We start from the raw sequence: 17,306 nt of genomic DNA, 5'->3' as shown, positions 1-17,306 counted from the left end.
CAATCTGACTTCAATCCGTACCACAAAGCCTGCGAGTAACAAACAGCAAAATTTGTCTAAACTACAATGGGAAGAAGTGGGAATGTATTTTGGGGGGTATTGGTATTTGGTGGTCTAACCGTCTTAGCGTGTAGGTCAATGTCAATTCAATCTCAAGAAGAACAGATTCAACTGACCCAACTTGACTTTCTTTCGTATATACCTAGTGATACCATTCACATTCTACCTTATCAACTCACTTTCACCAACTATCATCCACGGTCTCTCACTTGCCAAAGTCACTGGTGAATCAGTTGAGTCGTCGACAAATCAGGCGATCAAGGTCAGAGTGAGGGTAGGACCGTCAGGCGGATGCGTATGGTCGAATCTGACGTGAGTGCAGTTTTGATGGAGACCATCACATAACACCTTCGACATTCCTTCCATTCCGCTCGTATTGATCACACCTAGATAGTCAACGAGCATCAAATCACACTGTTCTGTACAGTAAGCAGGCTTACAGATTGCTTATCTGTCGCCAATCTTACTTAGCCAAACTACCTCCTGTGTCTCTCATATACCTTACAAACCCACTCCTGAATCAATCCATCTACCAAACAACGAAAGTATCACCTCATGTTTCCCTATCGCTCTGGGTAAAGCATTAGCTTTGAACCACGTTACTACTGCGTTCATGGGTTTGAGCATACTGGCTATATTGGTGGATTGTCTAATCTTGCAAGGAGGTGTGAGTGGTTTGTCAATCCTTCTTTGATTGTATACTACACATACTGTCGTTATTTTCGTCCTTTTCTTGTTCCCCCATTCCTCAGTAGTCTGTTCTCCTTAAGTTCCTATTTCCATATTGTAGGATGTTCAACTTACATCTGTATTTGTGTTTGTGTTTGTATCTATAGATCTCCCTAGCCATAGTCTACTTGATGGTCCTGTTCATGTGGATCACCTTCATCCTCGAAACGATATACATCAGTGTCCTTCATAAACGTCTCGATAAGATTAATCAAGGTGATAACGAAAATGGGAATTGGGAATACAAAGTTGGAGAAGGATATTGGTTCATTCTGGCTGCTACAGTAAGTCATGTTACACTTTACTCACTTCGGCCGTCCAAAGTAAGGGATAATGAAATCGATTCGTACTGATTGACCATCTTTTGTTCTTGTGTTTGCTTTCGTTTTGGATTGATTGATTATTCAGATTCTAGTATCGTTAGTCACTTGCGGTGGGAATTTCACTATTGATAGTAATTGATCTATAATTCAATATCTCGCGTACTACACGAATGAGAACGCTGTTGTATATAATGAACATATGGTTTTTCTGGATTAACTCGTTATAATCTTTAGTGAAGGTATCAGTTGTATATATGTTAGGTAGTCTTTCACACCATCTCTTGGTTATATTGGTTATACGATTCATTCTGAATCAATCTATAGATCAGTCGATATCATCCAGATGCAATGATTTACATCTATCCGCTCAGCATACTGACCTGATGGCGAATGAGAGCCATGACTATCAGTACAATATCAATATCCGTGTTCGGTAATGCAGTCCATGAGTATGAACGTATGAGTAAACTTGACATTCATTTATGACTGATGAAATGCATGCAGAGTCTAATCTCTTATATGACAATTCTTTTGATTGTTCTATCGACGTAAGCTTTGAGCTTAGGCCTCGTAGATCCAAGTTTGAGCGTCGAGCTTGTATTGAGCAACACCCTCTCTACGTTATAGTAAATCCAATAAACATCAGCATTTCTGTTTCTCGACGCGTTATTTTGAGCGAAGCGGACTTACGGGAACCAAAGGGCAATTTCCTTTTGACCGTTCTCAACGGAGTCTGAACCGTGACAGACGTTCATGCCGACTTGGAGGGCGTAGTCACCTCGGATGGTACCAGGGGCAGAAGCGAGAGGGTTGGTAGCTCCCAACATGACTCGACCGGTCTTGACGGCATCGAGACCTTCCCAGACCATGCAGACTACGGGACCGGAGAGCACTGCGAAGGGGAGATGGGGGTTTAGCATATGCAAACGAGTATAAAGAGGTGTAGTAAACAGTGAACAATGAGTGGGTTGAGTGATATGTGAGGGGATAGAAGAGTAAGAATTGACTCACTGTATTTGATGAGTTTGGGGAAGAAAGGCTTGTCGGAAAGATCAGAGTAATGCTTCTCGAGGTGTTCCTGCGATGTGACAACAGATATCAGCTATAATTCACCTCGGGGATTTAGAAAGCTAAGAGCGGTCGTAACATACCTTGGAAGGAGAAGCAAGCTTGAGTGCAGCGAGCTACAGGTAACATCATGTAAGTCAGCCTGATCCCTGCTAACGAATGTCATGAGCAGCTTGTAAAGCGAGAGAGAAAGTTCACCTTGAATCCCCTCTTCTCGAATCGGGCGATGATCTCACCGACGAGTCCTCTTTGGACACCGTCGGGTCTGTAGGGCGAACGAAGCGTTGGAAAGAGGTGGACCGTGAGGTGATGGCCAATGGGTAGAGTTATAGAGCAGAGAAGAAGGGGGAAAGGAGGCATGTCAGCTTCTATCCTTGTCTGTCGCCCATTCACTCCACATCCTCGTCTACACGTCCCATTGAATCGCTCGGCCATCCGACCTGACCTCTATACACAACCACTGCAGATGTCACCAGGAAAAGGTTGTAAAACTCACTTGACCATGATGTAGGTTTGCTCGGTGGTAGACATTTTGACTTTGTTGTTTTTGAACTGGTTTGAGGATGGGTAAGAAGAGGCAGACAAGAGGTCAAGAGATAAATAGAAGGATGGTAACGAGGTTGGTCGTGGTGATCCTCGTTCTGATTCTCGTCGAAAAAAAGTCAATGCTTGCTTGGAACGTGGAGGTGATTGATGATCGGGATTTCAGAGGAGGTGATGCAGTGTGGCACCGGTCCTTATCTCTCGGTGCGGGGTAGACGCGGGGTGCAGTACTCGCCTAAGTTAGCTGTCGTGATCTGCGATATGACGTTTGATCAGCTCACATCTGCTGGTGGGAAACTAGAAGTACAAATTACGATTTACGATTCACTCAACCTTGTTTTTGAACCCAACAAATAGACCAGAGGAGACACGATCAACCGTATTGATCATAACGAATCAATTTCTTGTCCTCTTGACTCACAGGTGTGACAACGGGAAATATTCCTTATGATCAGCAAAGAGAAAGACGGAAACGAAAACGACCACTAGCGCGACTGAGCAACCATCATCAGCGAGGTATGTCTTGTGTCAGAGTATCTTTGTTGACGAATACGCTAAGCACATTTTATCAGATTGTCATATCATCCTTTCGATACTCGTCACAAACTATCACGGGGCTCGTCCTTTGTTCGTCCTCTTGACATCGGATCAAAGGAGAACATCTAGGACATTCGGGTGTCTAAAAGTGGGCTACAACGACATAACCACTCTGCACTGTTCTAATCCAATCGATCGATATTCCAAGAAAATAAACAACTTAGGATCCTTGGCGATCTTGCGCCAAGATCAATTAGAACGACAAAGTCAATCGTCCAGTCGAGTCGATACACATGAATCGCAAATAGATATACGATGTCAGTGAAATTCACTCCAGGTCCACACCCATCATCCCTCTCCCGTTCCTCATCATCCAAACTTCCCACACCTACTCCAGCACCTTCCGTACCCAATTCTCCTATAACAGTCACATTCAACAAGTCAACCACTACACATAAACCAACTAGATTGAATACTCAAAATACCGACAACATTGAAGGGGATCTGGAAAGACAGCCATTGATCGGGACGAGGGAATTGAATAGACCCCGATATATCTGGTCGATCATCAGTGGGCTCATCATCATCATTCTGATAGGTGTATTTATAGGGTTTGGAGGATGGAGGTTGGGGAAGGGGGCCGGAGGGGGAAGATGGCCCGGGAGCCCAGGAGTCTAAGGAGATTGAGGAGTATTGAAAGCAGGAGAATAGCAATTTAGGTTGTGGAAGAAGAAGATGCGGAAAAAGAGAATTGAGTGTGATGAAATAGAGATGAGTCAAGCAACAGGGAAGTTGTTGACCAGAATCGAATATCATCATCGAATATCGATCTCCGGTTTTCAAAGAAACCGAATCGACTTTAGTTCATCCACACACGGAGTTGTTTCGGTGGAGTTCGATCTGATTTCTATGGTTGTACCTTATATATTGTATAGACATGTTCATTTCGATATCATTGTTGTTTTCCCACCCTCAATTCGATCGTTTCCTTGCCACCCCTTTCATCACGTCGTATATAACGACTGAACCCCAACCACCTCATGATCCGATATTTTATTTCCCCTTACATACCACACAGTATCCTCATGACTTAACTGTAACCCATGAACTTTTTTCTTTCTTCAAGTTCTTTTGTTCTTCCATTGAAAAGTCAATTTGTATCTTTATCTTTCATATCGCTGTATAGTTAAGGTTGGAATGAACTGATTGATGAATATACCCTTTAACAGGTTGAGGAGAATTGCCCATTTCAAAAACAGATCGATTGGAATGTAGTCGTATATCGTGTGAGACTTATATAAAATATACGATAATGCATTTCCGACCAATCCGAAAGCAGAACAAATATGCAAAACACATCTGATCTATACGAGAGATTGAATGAGAAGATAAGAATAAGAATAGTTATAAACTATGGCTACATGTATATACACCATCAGAAAAAGTAAAGAAGAAAACCAAATTTGATAATTATGAAGTGCATGTATGTTTGATTGAAAATTTTGGGTGGTCATGTTAATGATTATGATGTTTGTTGTTCGTGGTGGTGGTTGATAAAAGCAGGATTTCAAGTATAAGCGCGATCAATCATATTTGACGTTTTATCGTTTATACGGCCTCATGTCCCCTTGGTCCATCAGTATTCCCATTACCATTATCGATTGCAGTCGAACCTGAATCGTTCCTGTTTCGAGACATTCTTGACGTAACAGGGTGGACCTTAGGTGAGGAGTGATTATCTGTGGAATCTTGTCCTGGAGTGATTCGCCTATAGAATCAATCCCATCAGTAAACAACCCTCAGTTTGGTAATATAGGAGAAAATGAATATGACATACCAGTATTTGACCTCTTTGAGGAATACGTAAAATGCTGTAGCTAACAAAGCACCAAGAGTAGGACCGAGCCCTATACATGGTTCGATCGCAATCACTTATTAGTGACTATACCAGATGATATCATGGGTAACTGGAAAATGGGATGATGAATGATACACTTACAATAGATCCAGTGATAGTTTTGGAACCCTTGGATACAAGCAGGACCAAAAGCTCTCGCAGTGCTATATCCCAGCCGATAAATATCAGTCATTTTGGTTCGAAGGAATTATATTCATGTTTGCGCACAAACTCACTTGACTGCACCTCCTGTGAAAGCGATAGAGAAAAGCATAACGATGAATAATGTGAAACCAAAACCGAGTGGAGCGAAAGGGGTGAGAAGGTGTTTTTCTATAAGGGGTCCCGTCCAAACCACGATGATCAGTACTCGGTTGATATACCAAACAAGTAATGAGACTTACCAGCAGCAAGCATCAATACGCTCAATACTAAAGTGGCAGTAGTGAACATCTCGATGAACAATCCTTGTGTACGGTTGGTACCATTTGACAAGCTGACGTTGACTGCCAGCGCTCCTGGGGTAAGACCATCAAGGATAGCTGAAGCTACGATAGCTCCTACCATCTGAGCTAGTGATACGACTAAAAAGCGTAACATCGGTCAACGGATCGTCCCCGAGGGATTTGGCGAGGGATACAAGGATACTTACGAATGAATCGTAAAGGTTTGACCGCGCCGATCAAGCATAAAGCCAAAGATACAGATGGGTTGAAGATACTTCCTGTGAATCGGTAGAAGATCGAGGCTGTAGCAAAGAGCGAGAGACCAAACGCTGCTGAGACGTAGTAGTATGTCTGGTCATGGGAATGGCATTTAACGTCAGCATGATACTGAGGAATAGTTGGTTATACCGTAGATGATGGAAACTCAGGACCCACCAAGAGCTTGTTACTATCACTTCCTGATGGTGCTGTACCTGCCGCTTCATCTGCGCTGGAGTTTGAATTCGAACTGGTATTGGTAGATGCGGTTTGGACTGCCTACGAGAGATAACATTAAATCGGATTAGCAGGGTGTTGGGTAAATTTTAGAGTTGCGAAGATCAAAGACTCACTCCTAAGGCGAAGAGAAGGAACAAGATCTATATAGGATGACACATAGGAATAAGATAGATCAGTATTTAGGTTGATAAGGATGATGGCGTGAGAGAAATTTACGTACAGTACCAATGAATTCTCCCTATTGGTGTTCACCCATAAGAATTTCCACGAATCAGCAAAGATCCTTCTCGATGTGTGATGTATATCCCGGAGGGAGAACAATAGAGTCGGAAGCAGATGCACTCACAGCCATAGCAATCAAATCATTCTTGATATCAGCGAAAATACCAGTCTTAGGTTCGTTACCTGAATTCTTGAAGGGCTTTTCAGCTGCGATATTGGCGAATTTCCTACCCATCTTGTGTGTATATTTCTGGATGGTAGGTTTATGTTATACAGAGAGGAAGAGGTAGTTGAGATTCGAGGTTGAACAATTATGTGATTATAACAATAATACTTGATATGGACGATGGATGAACAAGAGGAATGATTACAACTATGATATTCATTTACTATACATATATGGTAGTTCCAACGAACAGAAGAAAACGATGATCGACTGACCTCATAGACTTACTTGTATGATGTGAAAAAAGTTTAATCGCCCTTTTTACTCCGACACATATTTCGTTTCGTTTGTGAGGTCATATACATCATCAAGATATCGTAGAACTGCAAGCAATTTAATTTAACTTTCCCTTGTCGTAGCTTTCTTAGGATTTTGTAATCTTAGTGTGATTCCAACGAACGCGAAACTGATTGATCGATCTGGATGAAGTACTCCCTGCAATTGTATGCCAACGAGGTTTTTCTCTACTCACTTACTTTAGAAAGAAGAGGTGGAACCTTTCTCGGTGACGGCATTACACGTCGAGCATCCTACCTTACAGTTTGTTGCATCTCATCTCATCTCATCCTTTGATGGATTTACGCCCCGAGCCTGAATCCCATCACCTATCTGTTGATTGTCAATTCGTGTTAACCCTAAACTTACGTTAACCGGATCAGGAAAAGGTATCTCTGCTTTGCAGAATGACGCCCCTCTGGTGGTTTCGATCTGATCTGGATGTCGATCATCTCAGAATCAGAAAGTTGTTTCGGTTGTCTCAAAATTAGTCGAGTATTGGAAAAATAGTTCAAACGGACTGTGGAGCACTTACGTCATATCTGAGTACGTCGGAATGGAAATGTCCGAAGAGATCCAAGATCAAAAACATGAATCACGTGATAAAGCCGTCCAGCGGTTCGGATCCGACGGAGGTGAGAACGATCAATAGATCAAAATGTCGCATGGACCGGCTCAAAAGGTCCCTTTTGGGTCCGGAATGTTGACAGGATGTGAATGAGCAGGTGATGAAGAGGTATAAGAGGCAAAAGAAAGTCACGTTGGACATGAGCTGTACAGCATACTCGTCGACTAGATAGAGATATCGATATAACAGATCATGTAATTACAATCCATCCAACTTCGAGGTCGATTCGGTTCCTCACACAACTTAGACAAAACAGCAGTAGTATAGCAGGGATCGATTGATGGTCATGTCGTCAATATTGATGAGATACCCTCTCAAGAACGGAGCAACACACAAGCAAATTAAACTCATCTCATCAATCAAATCAAGGACACTAGTGCGCTTCTTCTCCACATTCAAAGTACACCACACCCAGACATGCTAAAACCAATGACCTTTGGTACGTGTGTAGATTACAGGACCCCCACCAACAACCCCTTCAACGCATCGTCATACCACACCCACATCTGCGCCACTCCCCTCGCCCGTACCATTACCGTTCTTCTCACCTGAGGTATCAACCACCAACGCAGGTAATGGAGATGCTAAACCGTTGTATGTCCCTGGAAGTCAGGCGGATAGACTCGCAAGAGTGGGACGAATGAGCAGTCCGTTGAGAAGAGGGAGTCATGAGAGTTGGTGGTCTAGTGAGATGGGCTGGTTTAATGCTGTTGCGAAGGTGTGTAACGTCCGCTCATGATCATTGTGAAGTACTACATTGTGTACTCATCTAACTAAGCCGGTTGACTCGCCTAGACTATTCCAACTTATAGGGTCTTAGATGAAGAAGGACATTTGGTAAAAGGGACAAAGGTACCGGAGGTATGTCAAACTCCCATATATCCCATCGGTTGAGATATTGATAAGATTAAGATAGATAACGAAAGAAGAGGCACTTGCGATGTGGGTATAGTCAACACCCACTCACCATGACAGTCATCTTTTTACTGTATCTTTGCTGATGCAATGTTCTATATCTAGATACCGCACGATGACCCTGATACCCATCGTTGACAACGTACTATACCAGTCCCAGAGGCAAGGCAGAATATCATTCTACATGCAATGTGCAGGTGAAGAAGCTGCGATAGTAGGAAGTAGTGCGGCGATGTTGGAAGGCGATGAGATGTTTGGGCAGTATGTGAGTGGCCTTCGACCCTCAGAAGCTCAAGACTTTAAACTTTCTTCGTTGTGTCCTTTCAATGGAGGTGAAATGAGATTTTTGGAAGGGAGAGGATCAGGAAATTGAACAACTGGAACATTGTGCTAATTCACTTCGCAGAGAGAATCAGCAGCTTTACTCCATCGAGGATTCACCTTAGACGCATTGATGTCTCAATGTTTTGGAAACATCGAAGATAACGGTACAAAAGGGAGGATGATGCCTGTTCATTATTCTGCACCCGAATTGGGATTTCATACGATCACTAGTCCATTGGCAACTCAGTGAGTCGACTCATCCAAGGTGTCGATCATCTGAAGTATAAACTGATACGAATTCAATGTAGGATGCCCCAAGCTGCCGGTGCCGCGTACGCGCTGAAGCTCGATGAAGACAGACAAGGTGATTGTGTGATCTGTTATTTTGGTGATGGTGAGTAACGCCGAGATCACACTAAACGATGAAGCTCCTTACCCATCATGCACTTCGTTCGGCAGGTGCGGCAAGTGAAGGTGATTTTCATGCTGCGTTAGGAATGAATTCGGTATTAGGTGGACCATGTATATGGTTTTGTAGAAACAATGGGTGAGTTTACCACATGCTAGATACATATAGATGAGTACCGGTACTGATGACATAAGCATGTAGATTCGCGATTTCCACACCTATCATTGATCAATATGCAGGGGACGGGATTGCCTCGAGAGGACCGGCATATGGACTGGACACGATCCGAGTGGATGGTAATGATGCGCTGGCAGTCTTATCTGCTGTACGAGAAGCCAGGAAGAGAGCTGTCGAAGGGAAGAAAGGTGTTTTGGTGGAAGCTATGACATACAGAGTGGGACATCATTCGACAAGTGATGATTCGAGTATGTACAGAAGAGTGGAGGAAGTGAAGGAATGGACTGTTGTTGGTAAGTTTGACTTTGAGACATCTTGAAGAGAGTTCCCTCAGCATGACAATCACATCGGCCTGGCCATTCTTGGTGATCAAGCTAACTACTATGTGTACCATCACAGATAATCCGATTCATCGATTCCGAGCATTCCTCGCGTCGAAATCATGGTGGGATGAAACGTCCGAGAAAAACTTGTTGTCTTCTCACAAATCTGCAGTGATGAAGGCTTTCGGTCGAGCGGAGAAGTTACCTAAACCTAAATTAGGTGAGATGTTCAATGACGTCTGGGGGGTTGGTAAGGGAGACGAAGTTCCTGCTGTTATTGTGAGTCGTGCTTCTCCATTATAGCAATCAGCATGATATATCTGGAAGATGTGTGGCTGACGAAGAATCACGCTGATGGTATATGCTTGACGATAGATGGAACAACGTGCTGAGCTTGGTCGGTTACTCAAGAAATACGGTGATGTATGGGAACCTTGGCGTAAGGAACGAAAGAGGTTTGTGGAAGAGGGTATGGATGTTATGGATTGTGATGGTAGGGGGTCTTGATTGATCATGTCAGTATATCAACTGTTGTAAATACCATCCGACATATGAGCTCGTTGTGCTATTGGATGATCATGTTTTATGCATTTATCATTTGTCTTCTCTTTATTCCACTTTTCACCATAGACGATCTTTCAATCATGTGATAGTGGGAAGAACAGATTCACCGGCATCTTCGAGCTACAACCATATTCTAGTCAGCTTGATTCCCTTCCACGGAACTCTCATTCCAGCCAAGTATGAATCGTTACTCACCTTTTTCGCTTGCTCGGCAGCATCAGGTTCAGCTTGCTTGGCTTCTTCCGTCAAACCCTCGGAAGGGGGAAGTTGAGTTTCTGTAGTTCAAATTATCAGCTCATACACCTTCAAACACTGTTTCGACTCGCGGAACTTATAGGTGGCGGAAGGCTAACCTTGTTGTTTGGGATCTTCAGCTGAAGACATCTTGTATCACTTGAATGTTTATTGCTTGATGGGATAGAAAATAAAGGAAGAGAGAAGATTCAAGTTAGACGGAGAGGAATGCAGTCAGTAAAGAGGTAGGAGGTATGTACAAGTAGTATGTTGGTCACTTGGCCTCGATCGTCTGGCTGGTGATGTCATTCGATACTCTGGCCATGTGCAATACACGTGAGACAACCCTACCTGCCGAGTATCGGGAATCGAAGATAACCGTGCATACGGTACAAGTACGAGTATCGTGTTCTATATTCCAACATACCAATGATAGCGGTCGATCGTCAGGATGACCAATGGTTACGATGAAGTAGAGACGGGGATGGAAGCTGATAGCGAGGAAGATCTCGAGCTAGAGAACGTCGAGGAAGATGGACCTCTTCTCTCATCCGCTGGAAATTCGAACCCGGAGCCCTTCTCCAGCAGCTTGAGGGGATGGGCTCAACGTCAAAAACGATTCAAAGTTGTTGCTGTTGTGATCATCATCATCACACTGCTCTTTATTGTCTTAGGCTTAAAGTTCACATCGTCCAATGTCGAGCCCGAGCTTGACTCTTTCCAGGAGACCCTCAAAGCCGAGAGTGAGAGGGCTAGGCAGTTGCTGCTGAGGAATATCGGACCTAGGATAGGTGCAGGTGATGGATTGGTAGTTGCTAGTCCAAGCAGAGGCGAGAAGAGCTATCTACCGGACTACTACGTGAGTCACCATTCCTCTGCTTCCACTTTCTATATGAGGTCAGGCGACCCTATAGGACTAAGAGCTGATGTGAAATTGAAGTACACTTGGACGAGAGATTCAGCATTGGTCTATCGATCTCTCACGACTTTCGACTCTTCTTCGAACTCAGAGAATATATCGAGCCATGATGAACTACTACTCCGGGCGTATATACAATCGCAAATACCGATACAGACTAGGTCGAACCCCTCCGGAGGACTTGAGAATGGCGGATTGAACGAACCGAAATTCCAAATTGATGGATCTCCATTTTTGGGTGATTGGGGTAGACCACAAAGGTAGGTCAACAATCCACTCTTCGGCCAGGTCCAGATAATCCAATCCTTCCATCCTAGGACTCACTGGAACGTCGAGCGGTATGATTTTTCAGCTGATACTGGTTGATGGGCAGGGACGGTCCCGCGCTAAGAGCTCTGACGCTTATCCCATATGCTCACTTCTTACTGAATCGGGGGTATCCCGCGGATCGTACATACGTCAAAGAGAACTTATATAATCCGGACAAGATTAGAGGTACTGGAAATGTCATTAAAAATGATTTGGAGGAGGTTGCTCATGGATGGTGGAAAAGGGGATTTGACCTTTGGGAAGAAGTGTGAGTGTATTCTTTCAATTCTGGTCCGTCCTCGTCCCTTGATCTCCGTATGTACGAGACTCTTGGCTATATGATGCTGATAATAGTATATATCCAGGAACGGCCATCACTTCTTCACGCTTATCGTGTCCTTACGGGCACTTCAAGCTGGATCATCCCTCGCCGACCGCCTGAATGATCCTGGTGCTCAAGGGTATTATTCAAAACAAGCCGAACTTATCGGACAGAAACTCGAGACTTTCTGGAATGATGGGAAAGAATACTATCTCTCTAGTATCTCATCCTATAATTTCGATGATAATAATGAAGATGATGAGAGAATCACACTGCCAGAGAGGGATTGGTCAGATTGCTCATTACCGCTTTCCCTCATTCATGCTGGAGATCATATCAACCTCGATACCTATCATCATTCCAACTACACCGAAATCGGCTTTGGGCCGACTGATCCGAAGGTGATCTCTACCATATATCGATATATCCAATCATTCGATGGGTTATATGAGATCAATAATAATAAGGGAAGCTGGACACAAGGTTGGGCGTTGGGAAGGTATAGGGAAGATGTATATGATGGTGTAGGTAAAAGTAAAGGTAATCCCTGGTAAGTCAGTCATACGACATCATGTCAGCCATACGAAGGAAAACTAAATGAAATGAATCTTCCAGGCATATCTGTACTAATGCAATAGCACAATCCCTCTACTTGATCGAAAAGCGACATTACGAACAAGGATATTTAGAACCTACTGAGATCACCGGCAATTTCTGGACAGAATTGATGAATGAACGTTTCAATGAAGATAAAAGGGTTGAGTTTGGTCAGAGGAAGTTTGATTTGACTATGAGGAGATTGAGAGAAGTTGGAGATAGCTTTCTGAACGTTTCTCGGAACGCTATGGAACAAGGAAAAAGGATGAGTGAACAGATCGGCCGGTGAGTACATCACTTGATTATGAATGACCTCAATCCCCTGTTAGCTCTCTCTCTCTCTTGAATTTGCTCATCAAGGTTTGAACATTGATTTAGGGACAACGGAAAACCCATAGGAGCGAGAGACTTGACTTGGTCTTACGCGAGTTACACGAGTGCTGTTAAAGCGAGAGAGGACGCTGTTTTTGTAGGGAACAATCGGGCCAAACGTGCTTAATTGGCAGAGTTTAGATTGCTGTACATACATACATACCGCAGACTGTGATCCTGTGAGGCCGAAAGTTGTAATTTACCGTCTTGTATAACTAATTGATTACTTTGGATTATCCAAAGTTGGTAGGGAAATTATCGGCAGATGATGGAAGATCCTTCACTTGGATAACAGCTATGAAACCTTCATCTTTCATGGCCTTGACAGAGGCAGGAATGGAGTATGTGGCTTTACGAAAATGCCCAAGGATACCTATTAGCGAATTGGAGAAATACGATTATCAATCTTCGACGAAGAAAGATAGAAGTCAATGGACGAGAGATGAATCTCAATTTTAATAACTTCATAATACCAATACTGCTGGTAGACAGGGTAAAGATGATTATTGTCACAGATTGGCGATTGGGCACATGAAGAATCCAGATTTTCGCAAGGACGATTTGGAATACTATCGAAATAAGAGGGATGGGAAGAGTGGTGCAAATAAGTAGATTTGATCCGATTTTGAGATTCTGATGTACGATGAATACGATCTTGATACACCAGTCAAGTCAATCCTCCCAAACCCTATTGTTTGCCCATGCCTCTTCTCCGCATAGCGTTTACATCATTCTATTCCATTCTATTCCTTCATAGGTTGGGTTGGTGAAGTATCCGTAAGGCCAGATAATTTAGTACGCGCCACGTGCCACAGTGATCCGAGCTTTGTTGACATTCGGGCCGAACCTCATTTCCAGATATTTCGGATCTCTCATCTCTCATCTCTTTCTGTTACTTTCTCAACTAGGACAAATCCATATTCTGGATAACATATACATCAGGTCCCAACAGCACATAGCGAAACATCACAACGCAAAACAACTCTTCTGCCCAGATTGCCATCAAGCACTTCTTCCCCTCCTTCATCAAGTGAACAATGCCATCATCTTCATCCCAGCCTAAATGTCTAGTGCGAGGCTCAATCAGTATGTCCCCATTGTACTGCTTGACATACACCACCAACACCATGACTGACCACAACAATGCTTCATCATCATAGATATCGACGAGTTTTTCGCTTTACCACATATTGTCCGACCTGGAGAAACCATCTCCTCGACTTCTCTGACTAAAAGAGCAGGAGGGAAGGGAGCGAATCAGGCTTATGCTGTTGCTCGCGCAGGAGGGCAGGTAGATCTGGATGGATGTATCGGTAAAGATGGAGAATGGGTAAGGGAGTTTTTGAGGAGTGGAGGTGTAGGTGACAGCAGATTAACCACTTTGGATGATGAGGTGAGTTCCATCTTCGTATATGCCGATATAGATTGTTTAGCTGATCGGTTGGGAAGTTGACGGGAAGGGCTATCATTCAATCTGCTGCTGATGGAGAGAACTCCATTGGTAAGTTCCATATACCAAAGACAGACACATGAAACGAAGTAAGAATCTGATCTTTCTGCTGATGACTATGCGTTTAATTGTATGACAGTCCTCCACGCCGGAGCAAATTACCACCTTCCTTCTCCTCTTCCCACTCCCGACCTGAAAGACTACACCCACATCCTCCTTCAGAATGAGATTCCTCTGCAGTCGACTCTGTCGTACCTTGAATCATCCAAACCAAGTGGTCTGATATCGGTTTTTAACCCTTCACCGATGTTATCCCAGAAAGAACTCCGTAAATTCCCTTGGGAATGTCTATCATGGTTGATAGTAAATGAAGGTGAATTATTCGATCTATTAGATGCTTTCCAACAGGATCCATCAATCACCAAGACCAAGAAGACCAATAATGTGGATGATCTGAGCTTGGAAGAGTTAAAAGCTAGATCAACAGAGGGGATTTTGAATCTACATTCCAATTCTTACTTTTCTGAGAATATCAATATAATATGTACCCTCGGATCAAAAGGTATATTATACTTCAATCCTACCTCTGGTAGTAAGGAGATAGGTCATTTACCTGCTGGGAAATTACTCAATCCGCTGAAGGATACGACAGGAGCAGGAGATTGTTTTGCGGGGTATTTCGTAGCTGGGTTGATGAGAGGTGAGAAATTGGAAGATGTATTGAAGACATGTCTGACGGTGAGTGATACTACGAATTCTCCTTGTCTTCTTTTCTTTTGATGTTTCACTGGCTCTCACACTAATCACTGCGAATTACTTCTATTCAGGCTTGTGCGATCTGCGTTGAAAATCAAGGTGCGATGGAAAGTGTACCCAGTAGAGAAACAGTCCTTTCCAGATTATCATGATTCGTTCATCCTCATCCTGCAACACGTACAACATGCATGTAACCAAAAGTACATATGATTTATCCTACAACTTGGCTCTCCCCTCCTTCTCCGCTTCTATTTTCACTTCCCAAGCCATCTTACCGAAGAAATCAAAGACCGGTCTACTATCTGCTCTAGCATCTGCTGAGCTCGCTTGACCCAATGCAGCTCTAGCTGCTATACCCTGAGCGATGATTGCTAATCTAAACAGGATCCATGATCTCACCCAACTACGAGTGTACATCTTCGTTAGTATAAGTCGATGTGTCGGTCAAGTTAAACGGACTCACCTCATTCCAGGGATAGGCAAAACCCAACTGTTCCCTTTTTGCTGTTGATGGAAGGCCAATCCATCGTTCATACCGTCCACCCACCATTTCTCCAATTCCTCTCTCTGGGGCAAGCCCGTCTCTTGACTTGACAAGCCTTTCAGTCCCAATAACAGAGTCATGTCATCTCTCGGATCTTCGGAACCCAAAGCACTAGCTAATTCCTTTCGATGAGATGGAGATATTGGTGGGAAGGAGAATGGTAAGAGCAGATTACCTAGGTCTGCTAACGGGGAACCGAGAGTGCATAATTCCCAATCCAGTATACCTATGACCTTTGGCTTGGTGGGGTGGAATATCTATGTGTAGAACACTTGTCAGCACAAATCATTCTATGACGCGGGAATTCATATAGCGTGAGATAGCAAGCGTTTGGGACCAGTGGATGTGGATTTGGGGTTCAAACAATCTCATCTACAAGCTACTACGTTGGACGTCAGATCACTCACTAGATTATCTAACTTGTAATCCCCATGAACTACCCCTCCTACTCCTCTCCGCAGTTCCAGCTCAGCAAGCTTCTCAGCACCTTCTTCGAACCACGATTTCATCTCGGCAGTACCCCATATAGCACCGACTTCTTCCCCTGTATCTTTGTTCTTTGCTTTACTCTGTGCGTGAGATACTTTAAGTAAAGAACCCACTTGCCTCGGAAAATATGGCTTGGAAGATGGCAGAGGTGCGAATGAGGCTGGGAGGTTCAGGGAAGGAATAGGTATGGTAGATAGCTTTGTCAACGTTGAGATGGCCGAGTGCCAGCTGATCATTGCCAAGATAAATGTCAGTGTGCTGGCTGATAGGGGATAATGAAGACTACAACTAACCACGCCCATCTTTCCTCCTTGTCCAGCTCTTTCAAGCGCACGTCGGTAAATATCCTTCCCTTTAAGTATTCCATGACGTAAAACGCCGCTCCAGCTATGTCTTTATCCTCACAAAGACAGTATACTTTAGGGACCGGCACCGCATGAGATTCGGATACGGTCCGGTTGTATCTGTTTAGTGCTGATAGTATCAGATACTCGCGATCCACTCGATGAGCTGTCGGTGAGAGCAAAGGACCGGAGGGTGCTCTTCGGAGGACATATGATTGATTTGGGGTAGAGGGTGTGAGGAGGTAAGTAGGATTGGACTGCAAGAGATCATCAGTATCTGGTTCAGCACCAAGCTGGGAAGGGACAGACCTACTTGGCCGAACTGTCGAGATTGCAATAGTATATTAGCTGAATTTCAAGACTGACACGATTTCTGAGAGAGCAGACTAGAATGGTAACTCGACGAGGGAAGTGAAACTGTTGGCTTTTTGAATCTGTGCGATTCTTTTGACTCACCTTGAATTGCTTCACTTGTACAGGACCTCTGAAACCCTCGATGTTCCGTTCGAGATACGGTACCAGCTTGTCGAGAGGGAGCGAAGATCTCACAGAGCTGAGTTCTGATCCGGAAGTCCCAGATGTTGATCTGCTCGAGGAGGCCATAGTAAACAATGGCTCTATAGTACAATGGCCAAGTCAAAGTGGTCAGGTAGCATGAGTTGACCAGATGATGTAGTTGTATCTTGGACAACAAGACATCCTTCGTTAGGTTGACCTCCTCAACCGGTTCAAGAGCTCAAATCTAACCGGCGAGATCTGAGCTCAAGCATTACAAACAAGTCTAATGGCAAGTGGTAGCCAGGGT

General features: G+C 43.9%; 8 protein-coding genes across 8 annotated transcripts; 5 read left to right on the top strand and 3 right to left on the bottom strand.

Moving 5' to 3' along the window:
• Nucleotides 1–66: 66 nt before the first annotated feature.
• L199_004327 (uncharacterized protein) lies at nucleotides 67–1,251 on the top strand (the record flags this gene model as incomplete). Its single annotated transcript, XM_064890055.1, has 5 exons — nucleotides 67–130; nucleotides 207–372; nucleotides 532–727; nucleotides 897–1,073; nucleotides 1,198–1,251. 5 exons carry the CDS (start codon nucleotides 67–69, stop codon nucleotides 1,249–1,251), a joined length of 657 nt encoding a protein of 218 aa, XP_064746127.1.
• A 422-nt stretch (nucleotides 1,252–1,673) lies between these two features.
• On the bottom strand, nucleotides 1,674–2,711 carry L199_004326 (nucleoside diphosphate kinase; the record flags this gene model as incomplete). The annotated part of the gene is made up of 6 exons (XM_064890054.1): nucleotides 1,674–1,728; nucleotides 1,803–2,004; nucleotides 2,124–2,190; nucleotides 2,264–2,296; nucleotides 2,379–2,445; nucleotides 2,677–2,711. The coding sequence occupies 6 exons, from the start codon at nucleotides 2,709–2,711 to the stop codon at nucleotides 1,674–1,676; spliced, it is 459 nt and encodes a 152-aa protein (XP_064746126.1).
• Nucleotides 2,712–3,575: 864 nt separating this feature from the next.
• Nucleotides 3,576–3,938, top strand: L199_004325 (uncharacterized protein; the record flags this gene model as incomplete). Its single annotated transcript, XM_064890053.1, has 1 exon — nucleotides 3,576–3,938. One exon carries the CDS (start codon nucleotides 3,576–3,578, stop codon nucleotides 3,936–3,938), a length of 363 nt encoding a protein of 120 aa, XP_064746125.1.
• Nucleotides 3,939–4,868: 930 nt separating this feature from the next.
• Nucleotides 4,869–6,558, bottom strand: L199_004324 (uncharacterized protein; the record flags this gene model as incomplete). The annotated part of the gene is made up of 10 exons (XM_064890052.1): nucleotides 4,869–5,028; nucleotides 5,098–5,167; nucleotides 5,260–5,321; nucleotides 5,394–5,490; nucleotides 5,562–5,741; nucleotides 5,810–5,954; nucleotides 6,039–6,140; nucleotides 6,215–6,241; nucleotides 6,322–6,339; nucleotides 6,448–6,558. The coding sequence occupies 10 exons, from the start codon at nucleotides 6,556–6,558 to the stop codon at nucleotides 4,869–4,871; spliced, it is 972 nt and encodes a 323-aa protein (XP_064746124.1).
• Nucleotides 6,559–7,739: 1,181 nt separating this feature from the next.
• L199_004323 (uncharacterized protein) lies at nucleotides 7,740–10,108 on the top strand (the record flags this gene model as incomplete). The annotated part of the gene is made up of 11 exons (XM_064890051.1): nucleotides 7,740–7,829; nucleotides 7,905–8,171; nucleotides 8,249–8,314; nucleotides 8,370–8,395; nucleotides 8,474–8,633; nucleotides 8,775–8,938; nucleotides 9,001–9,086; nucleotides 9,152–9,239; nucleotides 9,303–9,571; nucleotides 9,678–9,880; nucleotides 9,977–10,108. 11 exons carry the CDS (start codon nucleotides 7,740–7,742, stop codon nucleotides 10,106–10,108), a joined length of 1,551 nt encoding a protein of 516 aa, XP_064746123.1.
• Nucleotides 10,109–10,850: 742 nt separating this feature from the next.
• Nucleotides 10,851–13,045, top strand: L199_004322 (uncharacterized protein; the record flags this gene model as incomplete). Its single annotated transcript, XM_064890050.1, has 6 exons — nucleotides 10,851–11,258; nucleotides 11,340–11,578; nucleotides 11,692–11,895; nucleotides 11,993–12,499; nucleotides 12,565–12,831; nucleotides 12,925–13,045. The coding sequence occupies 6 exons, from the start codon at nucleotides 10,851–10,853 to the stop codon at nucleotides 13,043–13,045; spliced, it is 1,746 nt and encodes a 581-aa protein (XP_064746122.1).
• Nucleotides 13,046–13,955: 910 nt separating this feature from the next.
• L199_004321 (uncharacterized protein) lies at nucleotides 13,956–15,276 on the top strand (the record flags this gene model as incomplete). Its single annotated transcript, XM_064890049.1, has 5 exons — nucleotides 13,956–14,004; nucleotides 14,079–14,311; nucleotides 14,368–14,419; nucleotides 14,508–15,106; nucleotides 15,196–15,276. 5 exons carry the CDS (start codon nucleotides 13,956–13,958, stop codon nucleotides 15,274–15,276), a joined length of 1,014 nt encoding a protein of 337 aa, XP_064746121.1.
• Nucleotides 15,277–15,340: 64 nt separating this feature from the next.
• L199_004320 (uncharacterized protein) lies at nucleotides 15,341–17,104 on the bottom strand (the record flags this gene model as incomplete). The annotated part of the gene is made up of 5 exons (XM_064890048.1): nucleotides 15,341–15,527; nucleotides 15,588–15,925; nucleotides 16,076–16,385; nucleotides 16,451–16,758; nucleotides 16,958–17,104. 5 exons carry the CDS (start codon nucleotides 17,102–17,104, stop codon nucleotides 15,341–15,343), a joined length of 1,290 nt encoding a protein of 429 aa, XP_064746120.1.
• Between the last annotated feature and the right edge of the window lie 202 nt (nucleotides 17,105–17,306).

The sequence above is a fragment of the Kwoniella botswanensis genome, chromosome 1 (genome assembly GCF_036426115.1).
Source record: "Kwoniella botswanensis chromosome 1, complete sequence".
NCBI lineage: Eukaryota > Fungi > Basidiomycota > Tremellomycetes > Tremellales > Cryptococcaceae > Kwoniella > Kwoniella botswanensis.
The sequence above is the reverse complement of the archived record's forward strand: the minus strand, read 5'-3'. Positions and strand labels throughout refer to the sequence as shown.